The sequence below is a fragment of the Aquila chrysaetos genome, chromosome 8 (genome assembly GCF_900496995.4).
Source record: "Aquila chrysaetos chrysaetos chromosome 8, bAquChr1.4, whole genome shotgun sequence".
NCBI lineage: Eukaryota > Metazoa > Chordata > Aves > Accipitriformes > Accipitridae > Aquila > Aquila chrysaetos.
In genome coordinates, this window is record NC_044011.1 from 38561915 (window position 1) to 38579998 (window position 18084).

Genomic DNA, 18084 nt, shown 5'->3' on the forward strand with positions numbered 1-18084 from the left:
GCTGTCAGAAAGGCTGTCCTGTGAACCTTGAATTTGACACTGGTTCTAAATGAGTATTTTTCTGGAAATTGTAATAGAGGTAACACCCTGTATTTAGCTGTAGTAATTCAACAGCGTGTAGGCAATATGACAACTACAAGGGCTCTGTGTTAATGGCTGGCGGAAAGCAGCCTCTCATCCAGTATTTTTGGCTTGCTGTGCCTCTGTTCTCATTTGGACGCTTTCTTTCCTATTTTTGGAACAGAAATAACATCTATTTCTACACTGTAGCAAGAATCCAAAAGTTACCTTGAAACCTAGATAATGAAGGGGAACTACAGACTAGTGAAGACCTGCTGAGCAGTCAGTGGCACAATTAAAATGCTGTGCTGGATGGCATGAATTTATAGGTGCAACTCTGTTGCCTGATGTCTTATCACGCACTGCTGTGGTAGGTCACAAGCTAAGGTGAAGCAGTGCTGGTAGTAGTGGGAGATTTTATTTTTTTTCCCTAAGCAAGTATAAGCTGCTGCAGGTGGCTGGCAGTTTTCTTTCTGAGTGAGTGTTGAATGTGTAGCTGGGTCCAGTGCTGATCAAGAAGCCTACTTTCTTTTGAGATTTGAGATAAATGGTGAAAGCTTGTGGCTGTTAAAGATGCCCAAGCACTTTTGCAAGATCTAGATCCGAGCTCCTGCCCAGCTTATTATTTCTGTGCAAAATTCTGCATTTTAAAATGGATATAAGAATCTTGGCCTGAAGCGCTGTAAACTCTTTTATCCATGCTGTGTTACTACATTGACTAAGGTATTTCCAACATGCAGAAGAAAAATATTGAGAGGCTGCTGCTGGTTAACTGTTGCACTGAGGAGCTTGGACTAAGATATGGCAAATGCACCTTGGGTTGTCTTGTTTTGTCATGTGAAGTTGTAAAACATGGCATTGAACCAGCAGCTGTTTGAGTATCTGCTTTGTCTTGTACTCTCAGCCAGATAATAGTGTAATACCTGGAGGGTGTGCCTTAGCTGGTGTGACTTCAGATATCAGCCCTTCAGTCATCTGGAGTTTCACCAAAGTTTAAGTTGGCTCCTGCTCTTGGTGGTTTTAAGTGACCATCACACCAGTTCTGCAGTGAACACAGTTTGGCCACATAGTGTTTCCTAAACAGAAAGTTTAAATGCAATAAAAGTGATAGGAACACAGACAGACCTAGGTACAGCATAGTCTCTGTGTGTTAGCTGTGTGCTGCCATTGCCGATGATGCTTCACTGGCTAGTTTGGAATGATATGAGGCTTTGCTCACTGGTGTTTTTAACTGTGCTCAGTCAAGGAAATAAGCTCACTTCTCATGTCAAATCTAATAGGCTTTTATATTTGGGCTTCTCTGCTGGGATTCAGACTCAAATTGGCATTTATGGCTGGATCCTTCCAGAAAGTGGACGCTGTCCCTGCATGTATAAAGAAAATGCCTATTCATCATCTCTTAGCCAGTGACAGAAGTGCAGGTGGAGGTCAGGCCAGACTGGCATGGCAGCCTTTTGTGAGTTCACCAGTTGAGCTGATGCCAAGGTGAGCCCAGTCTTTAAATTCCCTTGCATGCCTCAAGGTGTGCATCATCAGATTTGTGCTTGTTAGAAGTACGGGACGAAGCTGGTGTTGGTCTCCTGTCCAGCGAGTGTCAGATGACATTCTTTTTGCTGCACATTGGTAACAGGAGGCTCTAGAGTAATACAAGCATGCTGGTTAGTGAAGGCAGCAAAATAATGCTTTCCTTTCAAACACTGAAACTGATAAAAGGCTGTGGTTTGTCTATCACTGTCTGTGTTCCCTTCAACCCAGGGAGGCTGTATGGAGCTGATGACTTCTTGCCTGTGTTGACATACGTACTAGCCCAGTGTGATATGCTGGAGCTGGATACTGAAATTGAATACATGATGGAATTGCTGGATCCATCTTTGCTGCATGGAGAAGGTAATTATTTATTTTTATTAGAATTGAGTGAAGGACTGGGGAAGGGGGGATTCTTCCTCATAGCACAGTTGCCGTTAACCTTGTTTGAGTAGAAATCCTTTCAAGGGAAGTCCTAAAGTCAGTGATGTCAGTAATGTAACAAGAGAATCTTATAATTATTTCCACCTTAAAGTAAGAGAAAGCTCGTTAGCTTGCAGAGTATAGGCCTGAGTGACCTGGGAATCTACTGATGTATACTACCTTATGAGGCAATATGTTGTTTTCAACCAAGAAGGGGGAGGCATTGTGACTTAGCAAACACAAACACAGTACAGGTGCCATAGTGGTTATCCTTCTGTGCCTGAAAATATCCTGAGAGTATTTATAGGGCCACAGCATTCGGTTAAATTGTGAGACACAAAGTGGGACTTGGGTTAGGTGCTTTGTAAAAACTTCTGGGGGAATTCTCTACCCTCCGGGGGAAGTGCTTTTAAGAATACTGCCCCCCTTAATGATCTTCTCTTCTTCCCAATATTTGCTTCTCACAAAGTATTTTTATGAGTCCTAGGAATATGTTTCCTAAGGCACTCTTGAATGACGGCTGAAGTCCACTGGAGGCAAGGAAATCTCCCTCCTTTCTCTTTTTGTGGTGGTGTTTGTAACAGGTATTCTGCAAGCCCTTGGTAGACCCCAAAATCTATCAGTTTATGAGGAAGTTTAAAGGTTCTTGTGACCAAGCTCAGCTGTGAGTTTAAGTATATGTTTCCCATTCTTGCTGTCTCTTGGCTTGCTGAAATTGCTGTGTCCTCTTACATGCCAGTATGCATGACAGAACCATGCCAGGATTCCTCCGAGCTGGCACTAGTCTGTTCCCTGCTGTGTGTACAGAGCATCCTCTATTGCATTGTTCAGGAATCTTAGCACAGAAAATACTTGAGATGTGAAGCTGGAGATAATTAACATGCTTGAAAGGCAGAAACATTTACTGGACTATTAAGTCATGTTGTTTTTAATGCAGCAAAAGAAGTCCATCCATTGGCTGGGTCTCTCTTTGGCACCAGCTGAACTCTACTGTGCAGGAAAAACTGTTTAGTGCTTTGGGGTTGTGCAGTTCAAATGTAACGTATTGTCCAATTTGTTTTATGGGTCTTGCATGTGGTTTATGTATTGAATTTGTTGCAAAGCTGAAGGCCAAGAGTGTGCTATCAGTAATACAGAAAATACTACTGCAAACATAGAATGTATCCTTGAATGACTCCATGAATAGACTGTGCTGCCTCTTAATTGGACATTCCCCTTCAAATAGTTTAATCAAAAAAAAAAAAAAAAAAAAGTGAGAGAAATAAATGACAGCATGTCTTTTGTTTCTCCATGTTGTTGAGAACTGTCACCTCCTGTTGAGACTCCTTTTGCTTTGTGACCTGCAGCTTCTTTTGTACATCGGCAACTCTGTCATGGCTTTAATTGTTCTCCAATCATGTAATAAAGGTGAAGTATGAAGGACTGTACGCATCACCTCCTGAACTAGTTGGACATTATGGGGAATGCTAAAAAGCTGACAAACACGGTCTTCATTTTAAAACCAAAAGCAAACTCTTCGGGATGCTTCCAGGGTACAAATCACACACTCAGTTGTTTCACTGCCAGTAAGGGTGGTTGCTGAACACTGGTAGATAGTCTTTTACTTTGTTTAAACAACTATGTTTATTTCATCCACGCTGGAAGCTCAGGAAGAAAACAAATCACTGTTTGGAAGTTGTTTAGAAGAAAACTCATGTTCCAACTTTGTAATTAAAAAAAAAAAAAAAAAAAAAAATCCAAAAAACTCAGGAGTAAAGGAGTGACACCAGTCATTTAAGTAAGCAGCCATCCCCTGCAGTAGTGGACCCAGAGTTAGATACTGTTGTGCTGTTTGATAATACAGAGTGCGTGCAACCATTGCATGTCTTGTAGCAGCTGAGAACACACCATCCAGTATTTCACAGGCCAGTGAGCTGTTTTTCTCTATGTATAAATATTTTGGCAATAGAGTACAGGGGCTTTCATATATATATATGTGTGTGTGTATATATATTAAAATTGTGTTTGTACTTCTGACTGTGACCAGTTGGAACTAGCGTGGTGTTTGTGACCACTCTGAAAAGTTCTTCCCTTGCTGTCCTTCACAGGAGGCTATTACTTGACAAGCGCTTATGGAGCACTTTCACTGATCAAAAACTTCCAGGAAGAACAAGCTGCCCGACTGCTAAGTTCAGAAGCCAGAGATACTCTCCGGCAATGGCACAAGAGGAGGACAACTAACAGGACGATACCTTCAGTTGATGATTTTCAGGTAGAGCTCAGGGCTGAAGAAAAAAACAGGGGTTTGTTATTTTGTTGGAACTCCCCATCTGAGAGGTATGATTCATAACGATTCCTTTGGGGCCGCAAGGTAAGTGGAGCGAAGCAGTGCTGAGAATATGGAGGGCAAATTTGCCTCAGTTTTGAAATCTTTGCACTTTATAATAGAGTTTGATTATGATGGTCTGAAGAAAACACTAAATAATGGAGCTTTCCCACCCTCCCTTCTATTTAAGTCACGCACAGTGAGGACAAACTGAATCATATCTTAGATTCAGCTTCTTTGTATGCTTTACTGTTAAAAAGAACAAATCCAGATTTCCAGTGGTATAAATCAGCACAACTCCCCAGTAGCTAATGGTGGCATACAGTAGGTAATAGAGAGGAGAGGTGGGAGAAAAGCTTGCCTACAGTTTTAAAGTGTAAGCAAGGAGTAGAGTTCTCTACTATGGATGTCTTCACATTTGTTTGTTTGTTTGTTTGTTTTCCCTCCCCTCCATTTCTTGCTGCTCTTTCAGAGTAGGGCAATAACTTCAACTGAAGAATAACAAAACAGTCGGGATTACTTCATCTTTTAAAACCAGGCCTGCATGTCTTTCATATAGTATGCTGTTGATTGTCTGTTCAGATGCATCAGTTTGTGGACTGAAGCAAGGAGGATGTTGGAACCGAGAAGAAAGGATTTACTCCTTTGTGTGTTCAGTTGTTTACAGTTCATACCACAGCGCAAAGTTGCCAGAGAGGCTAATGACAACCATCAATTAGATGTTATATAGTTATGAGCTTGAGAAACGAAGGTGTGGGGTCATCAGGAGATAATGAAACCTTTCAGTTGAGGCTCCTTTTACTTTATCAGTGTCCATTCAAACATCTACAGCACAACACTGAACAGGAAGGAGTTGGGAAAAGAAGCAGTCTTCCACAATTTGCCTCTCTTGAGAAGAGGAGAACCAATTAACAGAAATTCCACACTATGGCCAGTGCACAAAGCTAGCCCATCTTACTGGGATCCATTTTATATTCTGCTTACCTGTAGTTAGGTGTCACATTCAAGTAGCTTGAGTCTTTGTTCTTTCTAGCAAAACACTACACTTTTCATTGGAAAATTCATCATCTTGTATTTCTGCTGGATGACTAAATGACAGAAGATTCTTTCAGCAGGATCTTGTATTCTGTTTCACCTTCTCTTCCTCGGCAAATGAACTTCAGCCAAGCTAATTGTACAGCTGGATGCCATGCTGGATGTGGGAAGATGCTGGGGGGTGGGGGAAGAGCTGGCACAGAGTGTGTCCAGTGCTGCTGCTTCTGTTGTCTCTTTTGAAAGAGAGCTTCAAATCAGTAAGATCACACCACTTCCAGGCTATGCTTGGCACAAATTCAAGCGTTTTGCTGCCTGCTCAGAATGCCAGTTTTCCGTCTCCTTTCTCCACGTCCTGCATTTCTGAAATGCAGCACCTTCCCCACAGCCAACGTGTAACACAACTTAAGCGCAACTCGTCTTTCCCACATTGAACCAGGATGTGATCACTGAGTTTCTGTAATGCAGCCTCACAGCCTTATCAGCTTTTGGGCCCTGCAAGGCCTTCATCCTCCCTTCTTCAAAAGGATGGAAAAGCAAAAAATCCCATATTTTGATGATGACTAAGTACAACTTTCTGATACTGCATATATAATTTTGATATTTAGTATGTGAGTTACAGGCATTGGTACAAACTTCAGCCTCTCCTTGAAGCAATCCGGTCTGTCTAAAAGCATATGCATTTAAAAACAGGTCTTCTGTGTGTTAACTACATTAGAAATTAAAACTGTAGTGTATTTTGCCTTATCTAGGGCTGATTTTTTGATCATTTTTTCATGCTGGGTAACAAAAACAGATTAGTTTTGTTCAGTCCCAATGGTTTAAGTGCTGTTGCGAAGCTTCAGTGTTTCAGTCTGCAAGCTATCAAAAAATACTTTATTAAAGACAAGAGTGCTCTTTGGAACTTATGTCATATGAACATTCTTCTTGGTCTTAGCTTTTAACAGCTCGTTTCTATGAAATGTAAATTTCTACCATTGTGATTTAGCATGCTTAATTTATCCAGCATACAAGCGTAGGTACCAGCTCAGTCAATAAACAGGTCTTTCTCACTGTCCTGTTTTTTCTACCTCCTTTAATTTTACTGCTTTTGAGTCTTTAATTGCAGTTAATTTCTTTTAAAAAAAAAAAGCACATGACACCAGGCTGCTTTGTTCATGTGTCCAAAACACATTTTTGGTTTTTTTTCCTAGTTGTTGCTTTTTATTTTACTTTTTAAATGCTTTTTGAAAGGTAGAACTGCATTTCCTTGTAGGGCATATTTAGAATTTATCCATGTTAACAGAGCTGTGGGCATGCGTCAATTTCAACAGAGAAAAAAGATCCAGCTTTTGCCTCAAGAGCATATGGATTTACTCTAATGTTGCAGAGTAAATTTTCTTTCCCCATCCCTCTAAGCCTTATTTTAAAAACCAGAAAATGCTGTCACATGAAACTTGGTTACATCAGGCTCAGATACCAAATTGCCACTGGTTAATGCGATGAAAATGTCCTACATGTGGATGGATTACCTTTTGCATACTGCAGTGTAAGAGTGCAAACAGTTTATCGTGCAGTAACTTGCAGATCAACACCCTTGTGTGCTGCTGGCAGAGGCTTTTTTTTTCTTTTTTTTTTTTTTTTTTTCTTTTTCCTTCTGACTAACATACTGCGTGAAGCTTCTGTTCTATAGTATTGACCCAGCCAGCAGTGGCAGCATCATCTCTCGGGCGTGCTGCCTCAGATGTTTATTTTGCTTCACAGCATTTTGTTTCCTAGTATGGCCAAACATCAAGTCCCATTAAAACCACTGGTGTTTTCCATGTGGCTTTAAGGCTGTATCTATTTACTCTTAATTGCAGTGTTAGAATGTAAGCCAAGGAAAGGAGAATGTCAGCTTATGAATTTCTGTTATGCCCACCACAGGCTTGCCACGGTTTTACCACCACCATCACAATTCATGAGGTGGCCATAATGTACAGGAATCACTGGTCTGTGTTTCACAACTAGAACATGGAGAGGCTTGCTGTTTGTTGCTGACTCCTCAGTTTTCAGAGTTTTGGTTTTTTGAGTTTCTGATGTCTGTTTTCTCATTCTACAGAACTATCTTCGTGTTGCATTCCAGGAAGTTAACAGTGGATGTACAGGAAAGACCTTACTAGTAAGACCATATATCACTACCGAAGATGTATGTCAGCTTTGTGCTGAAAAGTTTAAAGTGGACAATCCAGAAGAATATAGCCTGTTTCTTTTTGTTGATGACACCTGGCAGCAACTGACAGAGGATACCTACCCTCAGAAAATTAAGGCAGAGTTGCACAGCCGTCCGCAACCCCAGGTGTTTCACTTTGTCTACAAGCGCATTAACAGTGATCCATATGGTGCCATTTTTCAAAACAACGATGACTCAGCTTCTTAAAACCAGCAACTCATCATTTAATTTCTGTTCCTTGTTAACTGTTGAAAACATCTTTGTTGGCTGGCTGCCTTAGGAGCTAAAACAGGTCTTAAACCATAAATGCCTAGTAAAATACACGCAGACATGCCTAGCATTGCTTACAAAAACCCATGTAAACCATGCATATGGCCAGTTATGCGGAATAGTCCACCAGCGTGTTTGAGTAAACAGCACATGAGGCTGAATTTCTTGTACCACAGACTCTTTTGAAGCATATTATACTGTGGCCCTCTGCAGGTCTTTTGCTGTAGTGTTCAAAAATCTATTTTCCTACACTCATCCTTTAGCCAAATGCCATTTTGATTTAAATATATGTACGCTAGACAAGTATTTCAGTAAACTGGCTGGTATGAGCTCAGTTTCACCAGCATGAGTTTGACAAGACTGTCCGATGCAGGGCATCAGTTAACTCATAATTACCTGGATGATTGCATCCTTTCCTAATTTTTTTAATTACAGAAAATCACCATTTTTTTATATATATATATATATATATATATCATAGAAATTTTATAGCAGTTGCAGGTAAACTGTCAGGGTTGGTTTTTGAAATATTTTTTTAACTATAAAGTATTCTATAATTATGCATGTGATTTTAACATTTAATATACAAGAATAAATCTCTTGCTGGTTTTAGAGTATTGCATTAAAAGTCTCTGGTTTCTCTTCCTGTTACAGGAGAGGTCTTATGAAACTTCTGTTATCTGTAAGAAGATTGTAACATTGGCACTGGTGATTTCAGTGCCTTCATCTGAACTTGATGTACTGTTATCTGGATTATTGTTTATATGCATTGTTTTAGACAGAACGAGGGAGTTGGAAGAGGAAATTGAGAGAAAAGGATGTAGAGAAGGGGCAGAGAAAGAATGTAGAGAACCTAATATAGAATTAAAATGTGCTAAGTCTGCTGGTTCAGGCTCCTTGCAGAAAATAAGCGAAGGAGGTTGGTAAGGAACTTTTATGTAAGCAGTATTGTAGATTTGCGGAGGGATTTGACAGCATCTATCCCAGATACTATTTGTGTTAGCAGAGGATTAAATATATCACTAAGGTGAAGGAGAACACTAACTATTTTTTACAGTCTTGTCACCACATCAAAACGTGTCTTGGACTGAAGAATGTGTTGTAGCATTTTATGGTTCTAAGTTACTCAGTGAGTGAGATGTGAAAGTCAGTCCTACATATGCAAAGATAAAATGGTATTAAATGTGTGTGTTCTATAGATTTGTCCAAGATAGGCCATGCCGTGGGTGACGCTCTGGACCCTACTTAAGTCAATTAGGGCTATTCTTTTTAGAGGGACATGGGGTTCTCCCCAAGTCTGGTGTGAGCAGCGCAACGTAAGGCAGATGATTACAAAAACGTCATGAGCAGCATATGTATTGTACATACAGAGATCTGTAGCATTTTTGTCAGTTTGCCCTGTATCTGAAACCCCTGGCACATGTTTGTATTTCATTTTGTAAATGGTGAGTTTTGCACATAATAATACATTGTAATATTGAGCTATGATTTGGGATGTTGTGTGCTGTGGTTTTTGGGTTGTGTTTTTTCTTTTTGTTTTAAGAAATGGTTCACACTTGAATGTTTGTGTGTCAGTAGACTCTGATACTCCTTGCTGCTTTTCATACTGTTCGGCCCACTTTAAACTGTTTGCAAAGGAAAGATGCAATAACAGTATTATCTAGTTAGTGTGCTTGACCTGAACAGTCAGTAGAAGAAGCAGGCAGGTATCTTGACTGCTGAGCCATTTCTTTGTGAAGTTAAGACAGATGTTCAGTGCTAAAGAAAATTCCACTATTTTCATGTGATGGTGGCTCTGCTAGGGGAGGGAAGGACTGGGGCAGAGAGGCAAAGTATTAAGAAACTCAGAATTTCAGGCGTGAAACGAAGGAAAGCAAAGCGTGCAAAAAGGGAAACGCGTGCCCAAACCACCTCAAGATGATTCCGCTGTCTTTTCTTGTGCAATTGTTTCTTTTGAAAATTAGAACATTTTATTCACTGTGCTGTGCAAAACACTTCCCACTTCTCATAATGCCAGGAAACAGATGACACAAGAACTTTGGAAGGAATTTGGACTTGTAAAAATAAGCTATTCAGTCTTCTCCAGTGTGAGGTGTTTGATATTATGAAATACTGAAAAGCAAGAAAAAGCTTATAGTTGAGGTAGTCTCTTTTTATTTATTACTCCCTCTTTTTGAAATAGAGAAGTAACTGGAAAGGCTAATGGGAATAAAGCTGGAGGTAATAAATCCCTAAATCTTACTAGTGAAAGAGGCTTAATAGAAAAGTTAACACTACATTAGGGGGATTATTTGTGAGTTCACAGAAAGTACATACTGCAAAATCATAGAATGCCACCTGCAGCCAGCTGGAATTAAATCTAACTTCTTGTCATTTTGCCATGTTGTTTTTCTTGGTTTTCATCTTAAAGGCTGCCATCCTTCCTTGCAGTCTCAGCCTTCCAGCCAAGTCTTAAGAGTCACTGGATTGTTCTTTCTCTGCTGGAGCTGCAGTATCACAAAGTGGGTGAGGATTCATTACAGGGGTGGGGGGGAGGCCATTTCTGTAGTACCAGAAAACTAAGAGTGCACAAAGCCTGCTGTACCCTGATTAAAAAAAAAAAAAAAAAAAAGTTACTGTGCGGCGCTCCTAGCTCTTGCCAAGATTGGGGACATACAGGCGAGAGGGGTAAGGGAAGGTGACCCAAATCAAGCTACTGAAGCAGCGCGAAGGCTGTATTTTTCGTAAAATACTGTCTGGTAGAGAGTTTTTGTGAGACCGCCCCTTTTCGACGGGAAGATAAGGCCGAGAGCACCCAGCTCTCAGCCGCTGCTGCCAGCGGTAGCCCCCCCCGGCGCCGCCCCTGGCGCCGCACACGCTCTCCCCGCCCCCGGAGCCAGGCTCCGACCGCCTCCCGCCGCTGCGGCCTTCCGCTTCCGCCTCTCCGTGGCGGAAGGGCCCTTGGGCGGCGGGAGCGTTTCCGGGCCGGCGGCGGCAGCAGCAGCAGCAACAGGAGCGGCGGCAGCAGCGATAATGACGACGCTCCGCGCCTTCACCTGCGACGACCTCTTCCGCTTCAACAACATGTGAGCGCCCGCCGCCTTTCGCGCTCCTCTCCCTGCCCCCCCCCCGAGCCCCGAGCTCGCTCCCCGCCCCGCTCGGCCCCTCGGGGCCCGGCCCGGGCCCGTGGCGAGCGTCGCTCTCCCCCCCGCCCCGCAGCAACCTGGACCCGCTGACGGAGACCGTATCCTTCCGGCGGCCGCGGAGGAGGCGCGGGGCCTAGGGCGGGCGGCGGCGGCGGCGACAGCTTGGTCCTTAACCCAGCGCCCCAGTACGGGATACCCTTCTACCTGCAGTACCTGGCCCACTGGCCCGAGTATTTCGTCGTCGCCGAGGCGCCCGGCGGGGAGCTGATGGGTTACAGTGAGTGCGGTGCGGCTTCGGCTGCTCCAGCCGCCTTCGCCTCCCGCTGCGTGGCGCGTTCGTGGCGGGGGGGGGGGGGGGGGTGTTATAACGCGGGAGCTCTTCTTCCTCTTCGCGTTTTTCAGGTGCCCGGCAGGGAAGGGGAACGTTACGCGTCACCTTCCCGCCTCACAAGTGTCTAAAGGGTGTTACGTGGGTCTCGGAGCAGCGGTTTTCGGTTTGGTGTTCCGAGCGCCGCAAAGAGTCTTGAGTGTGGTAACGTCCACCCGCGTGTTACACGGGTGAATGTACGTGAATGTACGCGTGCGAGCGTTTCTGTAATCCTGGAACTGGGTCCCTGCGCTCGGCTCCGATCTCACACGCTGTCAGTCATCAGTGAGTAAAAACGCGGGGCTTGGGTTCCACATTGTCCTGTGAGGGAGTGCTCTGGGTCTGGATGTCAGTTGCTTGTTTGCTGTGGAATAGTCGTGGTCTTCAGAAGTCGTTCTGCATAGAGCTGTTGGTTTGTTTAGTCCTTCCAGGCTTTTTTCCCCTCTTCTGGGGAGGGCGTGCGGGGCAGAATAAGGGTCTTTGCAGGGACCTGGGAAATAAAGTATTTAACATAGTAAAGCTTAAACTTTTTGCTGTACAGAAGGTTTCTCCGTACCCAACCAGTTGCTTATTAGCAACGACTGTGGTGTTTATAAGAGTACCATGTGGAAGCATGAATATTCATTAGTGAACTAATACTGGTTTGGCTCTGCATATATGGGAGAGGAACTACAAAGAAGTCCCCCAAAACAACATTCACTTCCCTCCCCCCCCCCCCCCCCCCGCCCCGTTTTGGGTTTTTTTTCCCTTAAACATACCGTGTTCACAGGGCCTTAGCTTTCTGTTGCCACATTGGCAAAGCTTCCCAAGCTCTATTCCCCTATGGTCACCAAAACTCTTCAGTAGTTGCTGGGATGGTTAGTCTGGGGCTTCTAGCCCTCTGTTCCTCCACTATTTTAGTCAGATCCTGAATTCCGCTCAGTTAAAGACTCACAAGAGTTGCTTAAAATTTGCATTTGGAAGTCATGCCTCAAACAATGAATTTGAAAAAATTAATTTTTTTTTGCACTAGTCAAGACACTACTGTAATACTTGAGCAAAATGACGTTTTTAGTGGTTGCTGAATCACAGAATGATAATGTAGACATCCCTGTTTGAGCTTTGACCACGATCATTGCAACGTGTCCTGGTTTCGGCTGGGATAGAGTTAATTTTCTTCTTAGTAGCTGGTACAGTGTGGCTTGGATTTAGTGCGAGAATAATGTTGATAACACACCGATGTTTTAGTTGTTGCTAAGTAGCGCTTATCCTAAGTTAAGGATTTTTCAGTTTCCTATGCTCTGCCAGCAAGCAGGTGTACCAGAAGCTGGGAGGGAGCGTGGCCAGGACAGCTGACCTGAACTAGCCAGAGGGATAGTCCATACCTCAGAATGTCATGCTCAGTATATAAACTGGGGGGAGTTGGCCAGGAGGGGCGGATCGCTGCTCGGGCATCGGTCAGCGGGTGGTGAGCAATTGCATTCTGCATCACTTGTCTTTTCTTGGGGTTTTTAATTACTATTTTATTTTATTATATTCCTTTTCATTACAATTATTATTATATTTTTATTATTATTGTTAGTATTAATTTTATTTTACTTGAGTTATTAAATTGTTCTTATCTCAACCCACAAGTTTTACTTTTTTTTTTTTTCCCCCTGATTCTCCTTCCCATCCCTCTGGGAGGGGAGGGAGTGAGCGAGTGGCTGCGTGGTGCCTAGTTGCTGGCTGGGCTTAAACCAGGACACAATGTTTGTTTATACAGTGCTTGGTTCCTTTGTAAAGATGTATAGCTGTGGGTGGTGTGTTATTTCAAAGGTGCTACTGCGCTGATGTTATGTATGTTCACAGTAATGGGTAAAGCAGAAGGCTCTGTGGCTAGGGAAGAGTGGCATGGACACGTTACTGCTCTCTCTGTTGCACCAGAATTTCGACGGCTGGGTTTGGCCGCTAAATTGATGGAACTACTGGAAGAAATTTCAGAAAAGTGAGTACTATGCTTATCTTTATCTTTTAAAGTAATCTTTCTACAGACACCTCTTCATGGCTTCGGTATTTGATTTGCACGAAACAGACCCAGAATTTTGCTTTAAGTAGTGTTCTGATTCGCTGAAATTCCCCGTAGGTAGAGAACAAAAATTTTGAATGTTGCTCGGCGATTTAAAATCTCAAGGTTTCTCTGAAAGCTAACTTGCCAGAATGAGTAGGAAGTAGCCTGAATTCCAGTAGAGATACTGTATAAAATGTCATTTTCTTGACAGGAGAAGAGCTTCACGAAATATCAACACTGTTTCCTGTAGGGCCTCCAACATACTTGTTTAGTAATTGTGGGCTTTGTGCGATTCCCTCAGGCACAATCTGGGAACAAATTTTGTACGGCAGACAGTATCTTAGCTTACTTTCTGTCTCATGCTTGGTTACTTGTACCTGCAGAACATTTAATTTAGCATGAAGTGAACCCACAGAGAAATGTCCCCAACTCATGCTGGTAGGGCAACCCCACTGTAGTTGGTAAAATCGGAAAATAGTATGAAGTTTTGAAAAATTTGCTTTGTGAGGAGAAGGGCTGTCTCCTGTTAGGCAACTGAATTTTGTGACTGATTCCACCACTCTCCTCAGCCATGCACTTTGAAGGATGCAGTCCCTAAGCCAATGCAATCTAAAATGTGGATTTTTTTTTAAATATAATTTCTTACGGGTATGAGGCTTGTGGGTGTTTAGCTTGTCCTCTTCTTTCTGTTCATAATTCTGAACCCAATGGCTGGTGTAAAAGAATGGTCATGTGACAAAAATAAAATGAAATTTGTGCCTATACTGGATTTGTCCCTTTGTAAAGGAATGCACCTGTTGTTACAGTGTGAAAAGTGTTTGATTAGTGTACCTCATCATCAGACCTGCTCTTGGTCTCATTACAAGTTATGGGTTATTATTTAGAAATACATTCACCTGCTATTCCTTACTGTGATTTTTTGGTTTTTATTTCTTCAAAGAAAGGGTGGATTTTTCGTCGATCTTTTTGTGAGAGTATCAAATCAGGTTGCGGTAAATATGTATAAGCAACTAGGCTACAGTGTGTACCGGACTGTATTAGAGTACTACTCTGCTAGCAGTGGAGAGCCAGATGAAGATGCTTATGGTAAGTGCTTGTTCTGCCTCAAGTTGAAGAATGGAATGATTCTCATGTTGAGGGTTCCTGGGTTGGTTTATATGATTTTTTTTTTTTTTTAATATGAAACAAGTTCAGATAGTTGTTGATGAATGGGATTTTTGTATACGCCTTTAGATAGCTTTCCCTACTGAAGATTCTGTTAGTTACAAAACTGAATCTTGCCGTTTACACATTTTGTAGCATTTGTGGCAAAATAACCTATGAAACAAGAATAAATTAGTAAGTACAAAGACACTTACCCTGTAGGTAAGATGAAAGTTAAAATGTAGTTTCTTACCTAATTTTTCTTTCCAAGGAATGCTCACAACCAGTGGCTGGGCTTCCTGCTAATGTTATTTGGGGAAGGAATTGCAGTGCTTTCCTCATTTCTTCCCATATGAGGGACTTGAAACTTTTGTTTTTCTCAGATGTCTAACTACAAATTTACAAGTGTCGATGGTCAACAGTGGCAAAGAATTGGGTGGCATTTTCAATTTAAAAGGGGAGGAACACAGAAATTCAAGTATGTTAATGTTAATTCTGTTAACAAAACTGAGGTAGCAGCTGCTTCCTCTTTGTAGACCTTCTTTCCTTTAAGTATCTTCCCCAAAGGGTTAAATGGCCATGCTGTACATCTTTTTTTTCTTGCACTATTCATTTGATGTGCAGGAGTACTCTGAAATACAGGAGCTACAGGCAGACAGCTACCATTGTTGCAGATGCCTTAAATCATGTATTTGTCCTTTTAGCCTGCCATTTCCTTTCTGTTCAGTTGAGTTTCATGCAGTGTTACATTCCAATTGATAACATTGCTGCTGAACAACATTAAGGACATCAAACTATTAGTGTGTCCAGAGAAGGGTGACCAAGATGGTGAAAGGTCTTGAGGGCAAGACTTAGGAGCATTGGCTGAGGTCACTTGGCTTGTTCAGCTTGGAGAAGAGAAGGCTGAGGGGGGACCTCGTTGCAGTCTACAGCTTCCTCAAGGGGCGCAGCGGAGGGGGAGGTGCTGATCTCCTCTCTCTGGTGACCAGCGATAGAACATGAGGAAATGGAATGAAGCTGCATCAGGGGAAGTTCAGGCTGGACATAAGGAAAAGGTTCTTCACTGAGTGGGTGGTTGGTCCCTGGAACAGGCTTCCCAGGGAAGTGGTCACAGCACCAAGCCTGTCAGTACAAGGAGCATCTGGACGATGCTCTTAGTCATACGGTTTAGTTTTAGGTAGTCCCGTGAGGAGCAGGGAGTTAGACTCGATGATCCTTGTGGGTCCTTTCCAACTTGAGATGCTCTATGATTCTATGAAATCTTCTTGATTAAAAATGATCTTATTGTACTAGAGAATTCACTTAATATGACATTGTGCAATGACTGCCTTATTATAATAGTTTTTGTTTTCTTTTGTCACAGATATGAGAAAAGCTCTTTCCAGAGATACGGAGAAGAAATCAATTATACCTCTGCCTCATCCTGTGAGACCAGAAGACATTGAGTAACTGTAAGCTGTGATTCTCAGGCAACTTACTAAGAGCATCAGGTTCCTTCTTCCCCCAGCCTCCAAGAACATACGGATGAGAAATCTTAGGCTCAGTGTTTTTCCCCATGAAATATTAAAAAGCAATATTGAGAAGCTTACTAATCCTGCTTCTGTTGGTAATGGCTGCATACTCCTGCACTTACCACATTATTTTTCCTTTCAGATATTGGAAATTCAGAGACTATTAAAATGGAATTACCTCACGTATGGCGTTTTCTTGGTTTTCTTTCAAACCAAAAATAACTGAAGTCAGTAACAGTAAAAACTCTTCAAATGCATTAATTCATGACCAATGAAAATACTGTACAATACCCACAGAGGGGGAGGCAATGTATTAATACTTGCATAGAAAATAAACCCATTATACATAATGTAGGAATATCTTTCCCCTCTTCATGGCACAGGCATGGGACTGAACTTAGGTTCACTGTTGATTTGAAAAAGCCACACAATCAAAGCAGTTGAGGCTTTCTCTTCACCGTGGACCAGATTCAAGACAAATTCTGTGTTCTGGGTACCCATACATAGCTTAACATGCTATGTCCGCTGAAGTAATCTGCAGTAAAGATTTCTTGTTTTCTCATACTCTTCTTGCTCAAAGTCAGTGTAGGATTTCAAAAGAACCTGCAAAAGAGAAATCTCTCCTTATCTTCACAGCATCTTCGAACAACCCTATATCTGACACTGAGATGATGCAATTTTTTTTTTTTAAATGGAGAAGCATGGATTAATGTAGAATTTGCAGAAATGAAATTCAGTGATCAGAGTATTAATTGACCGTACAAACTGGGATTAAGACTTAAGTAATATCAAATCTTATGTTTCTCCCTCCATGTTTTATTATGGGTTTTTATAGTCCTGCATACCCTGCCAAGAAACGTGCTAACTTCGACGAGATACAGGCTAAGCCAGTATTGTGAGCAGTTCTGTTCAAGCTGGTAGATTATTTGTGTTTTAATTAGCTACACTGTGTAATAAATACTGGGTTTGTTCCTGTTTACCTTGTATCCAGCTTTCCCTTTTTTCCTCACTTTCTGTCTGGTGTCCTGTCTCTCTTGTTCTGCACTTGTTTCATCCGCCCTCCATCCTTATCCTGTTCCCCATTACTATTTCGCTCTCTTTTGTTTTTTCTTCTTTTTAAAAAAGTTCCCTGTGCCTTTTCTTTCACTCCCTCATTCCTCTGTCTTGTGCCATGTCCCATTTTTGAGGCCATGGAATTGACATCAAGAGTGACAGGCTGTCAGAAGCAGGTCCTGTGGCCTGTCCCTGTTTTTACTTTCTCCATCTTTGTACCAATCTGCATCTCTCTCTGTATAACTCAGTTCCTCTCCCCTGTTCTCTGTCCTACTTTTTCTCTCTCCGTATGTCCCACTCCCTATCCCCATCTTTCCTTCCTTCTTCCTCACCTTTTTCTCTGTCTGTCCTTTTGTCCTGCTCCCTGACCCTATTTCTTTTTCCATCTCGCCATCCTTTTTTCCCCTGTACCTTTCTGTCTGCTCCTCAGTCCTTGTCTTTTCTGTTTATAACCCTCTGTCCTGCTCCCCATCCCTCTTTTCTCCATCCCTCTCTGCTGCTCCCTGCCCCTGTCTCTCTCCCCCCTCGTCTCCCTCTTTGTCTCTCTCTCTGTCCTTCTTGCGTCTTTACTGCTGTCCTGCTCACTGCCCCTCTTTTTCTCATTCTATCCCAGTGTCCTGCTCCCTGACCCTCTTTCCCTCTGTTCCTTTGTCCTTCTATCTGTCCTTCTTCCCCCCAGTTTCTCTCATGCTCCCTCTTCTTTTTTTATTCTCTGTTGCTTTATCCTGCTCTCTGTGCCGTCATGTCTCAACTGTATCTCTCTGTCTTGCTCCCTGCCCCTGTTCTTTTTTAATCCCTCTCTGTTATGCTGCCCATCCCAGGTTTTTTTTCCCTTTCTCCAGCCTGCTCCCTGTCCTTATTTTTCTTTCTCTGTCCTGCTTCCACTCCCTCTTTCTGCCTCTCCCTCCATCCCTGCTGCTTCTTTCTCCATCTCTGTCCTGTTCCCTTCCTCCCCCCCTTGCTGTGCCTCTGTCCTTTTTTCTTGTCCCTGTCTTTTCTGTCTTTCTCTTGCTGTCCTGCTCCCTGCCTCATGCTGTCTTGCTACACCTCC

At 42.6% G+C, this 18084-nt stretch overlaps 2 protein-coding genes across 12 annotated transcripts in view; both read left to right on the plus strand.

Moving 5' to 3' along the window:
- RIN2 (Ras and Rab interactor 2) overlaps window positions 1-9293 on the plus strand; it is an 81625-nt gene extending 72332 nt beyond the window's left edge. For all 7 annotated transcript variants that reach the window (XM_030021640.2, XM_030021636.2, XM_030021638.2 and 4 more), the window contains 3 exons: window positions 1816-1947; window positions 4095-4258; window positions 7425-9293. In XM_030021640.2, the coding sequence (XP_029877500.1) occupies window positions 1816-1947; window positions 4095-4258; window positions 7425-7742 (614 nt within the window). In that variant the 3' untranslated portion in view covers window positions 7743-9293. The remainder of the gene's footprint in view (window positions 1-1815; window positions 1948-4094; window positions 4259-7424) is intronic.
- A 1392-nt stretch (window positions 9294-10685) lies between these two features.
- NAA20 (N-alpha-acetyltransferase 20, NatB catalytic subunit) lies at window positions 10686-16162 on the plus strand. Of its 5 annotated transcripts, none has more exons than XM_030021643.2 (7): window positions 10686-10761; window positions 10809-10870; window positions 11004-11028; window positions 11117-11207; window positions 13128-13263; window positions 14267-14412; window positions 15833-16162. In XM_030021643.2, exons 2-7 carry the CDS (start codon window positions 10818-10820, stop codon window positions 15916-15918), a joined length of 537 nt encoding a protein of 178 aa, XP_029877503.1. In that variant the 5' UTR covers window positions 10686-10761; window positions 10809-10817; the 3' UTR covers window positions 15919-16162. The 5 variants fall into 5 exon arrangements, with proteins under 5 accessions (XP_029877503.1, XP_029877508.1, XP_029877507.1 ...); XM_030021644.2 differs by having other exon boundaries at window positions 10716-10870; window positions 15833-15920; window positions 16123-16162; XM_030021648.2 differs by lacking the exon at window positions 14267-14412 and having other exon boundaries at window positions 10701-10870; window positions 15833-15920; window positions 16123-16162.
- The last annotated feature ends 1922 nt before the right edge of the window (window positions 16163-18084 follow it).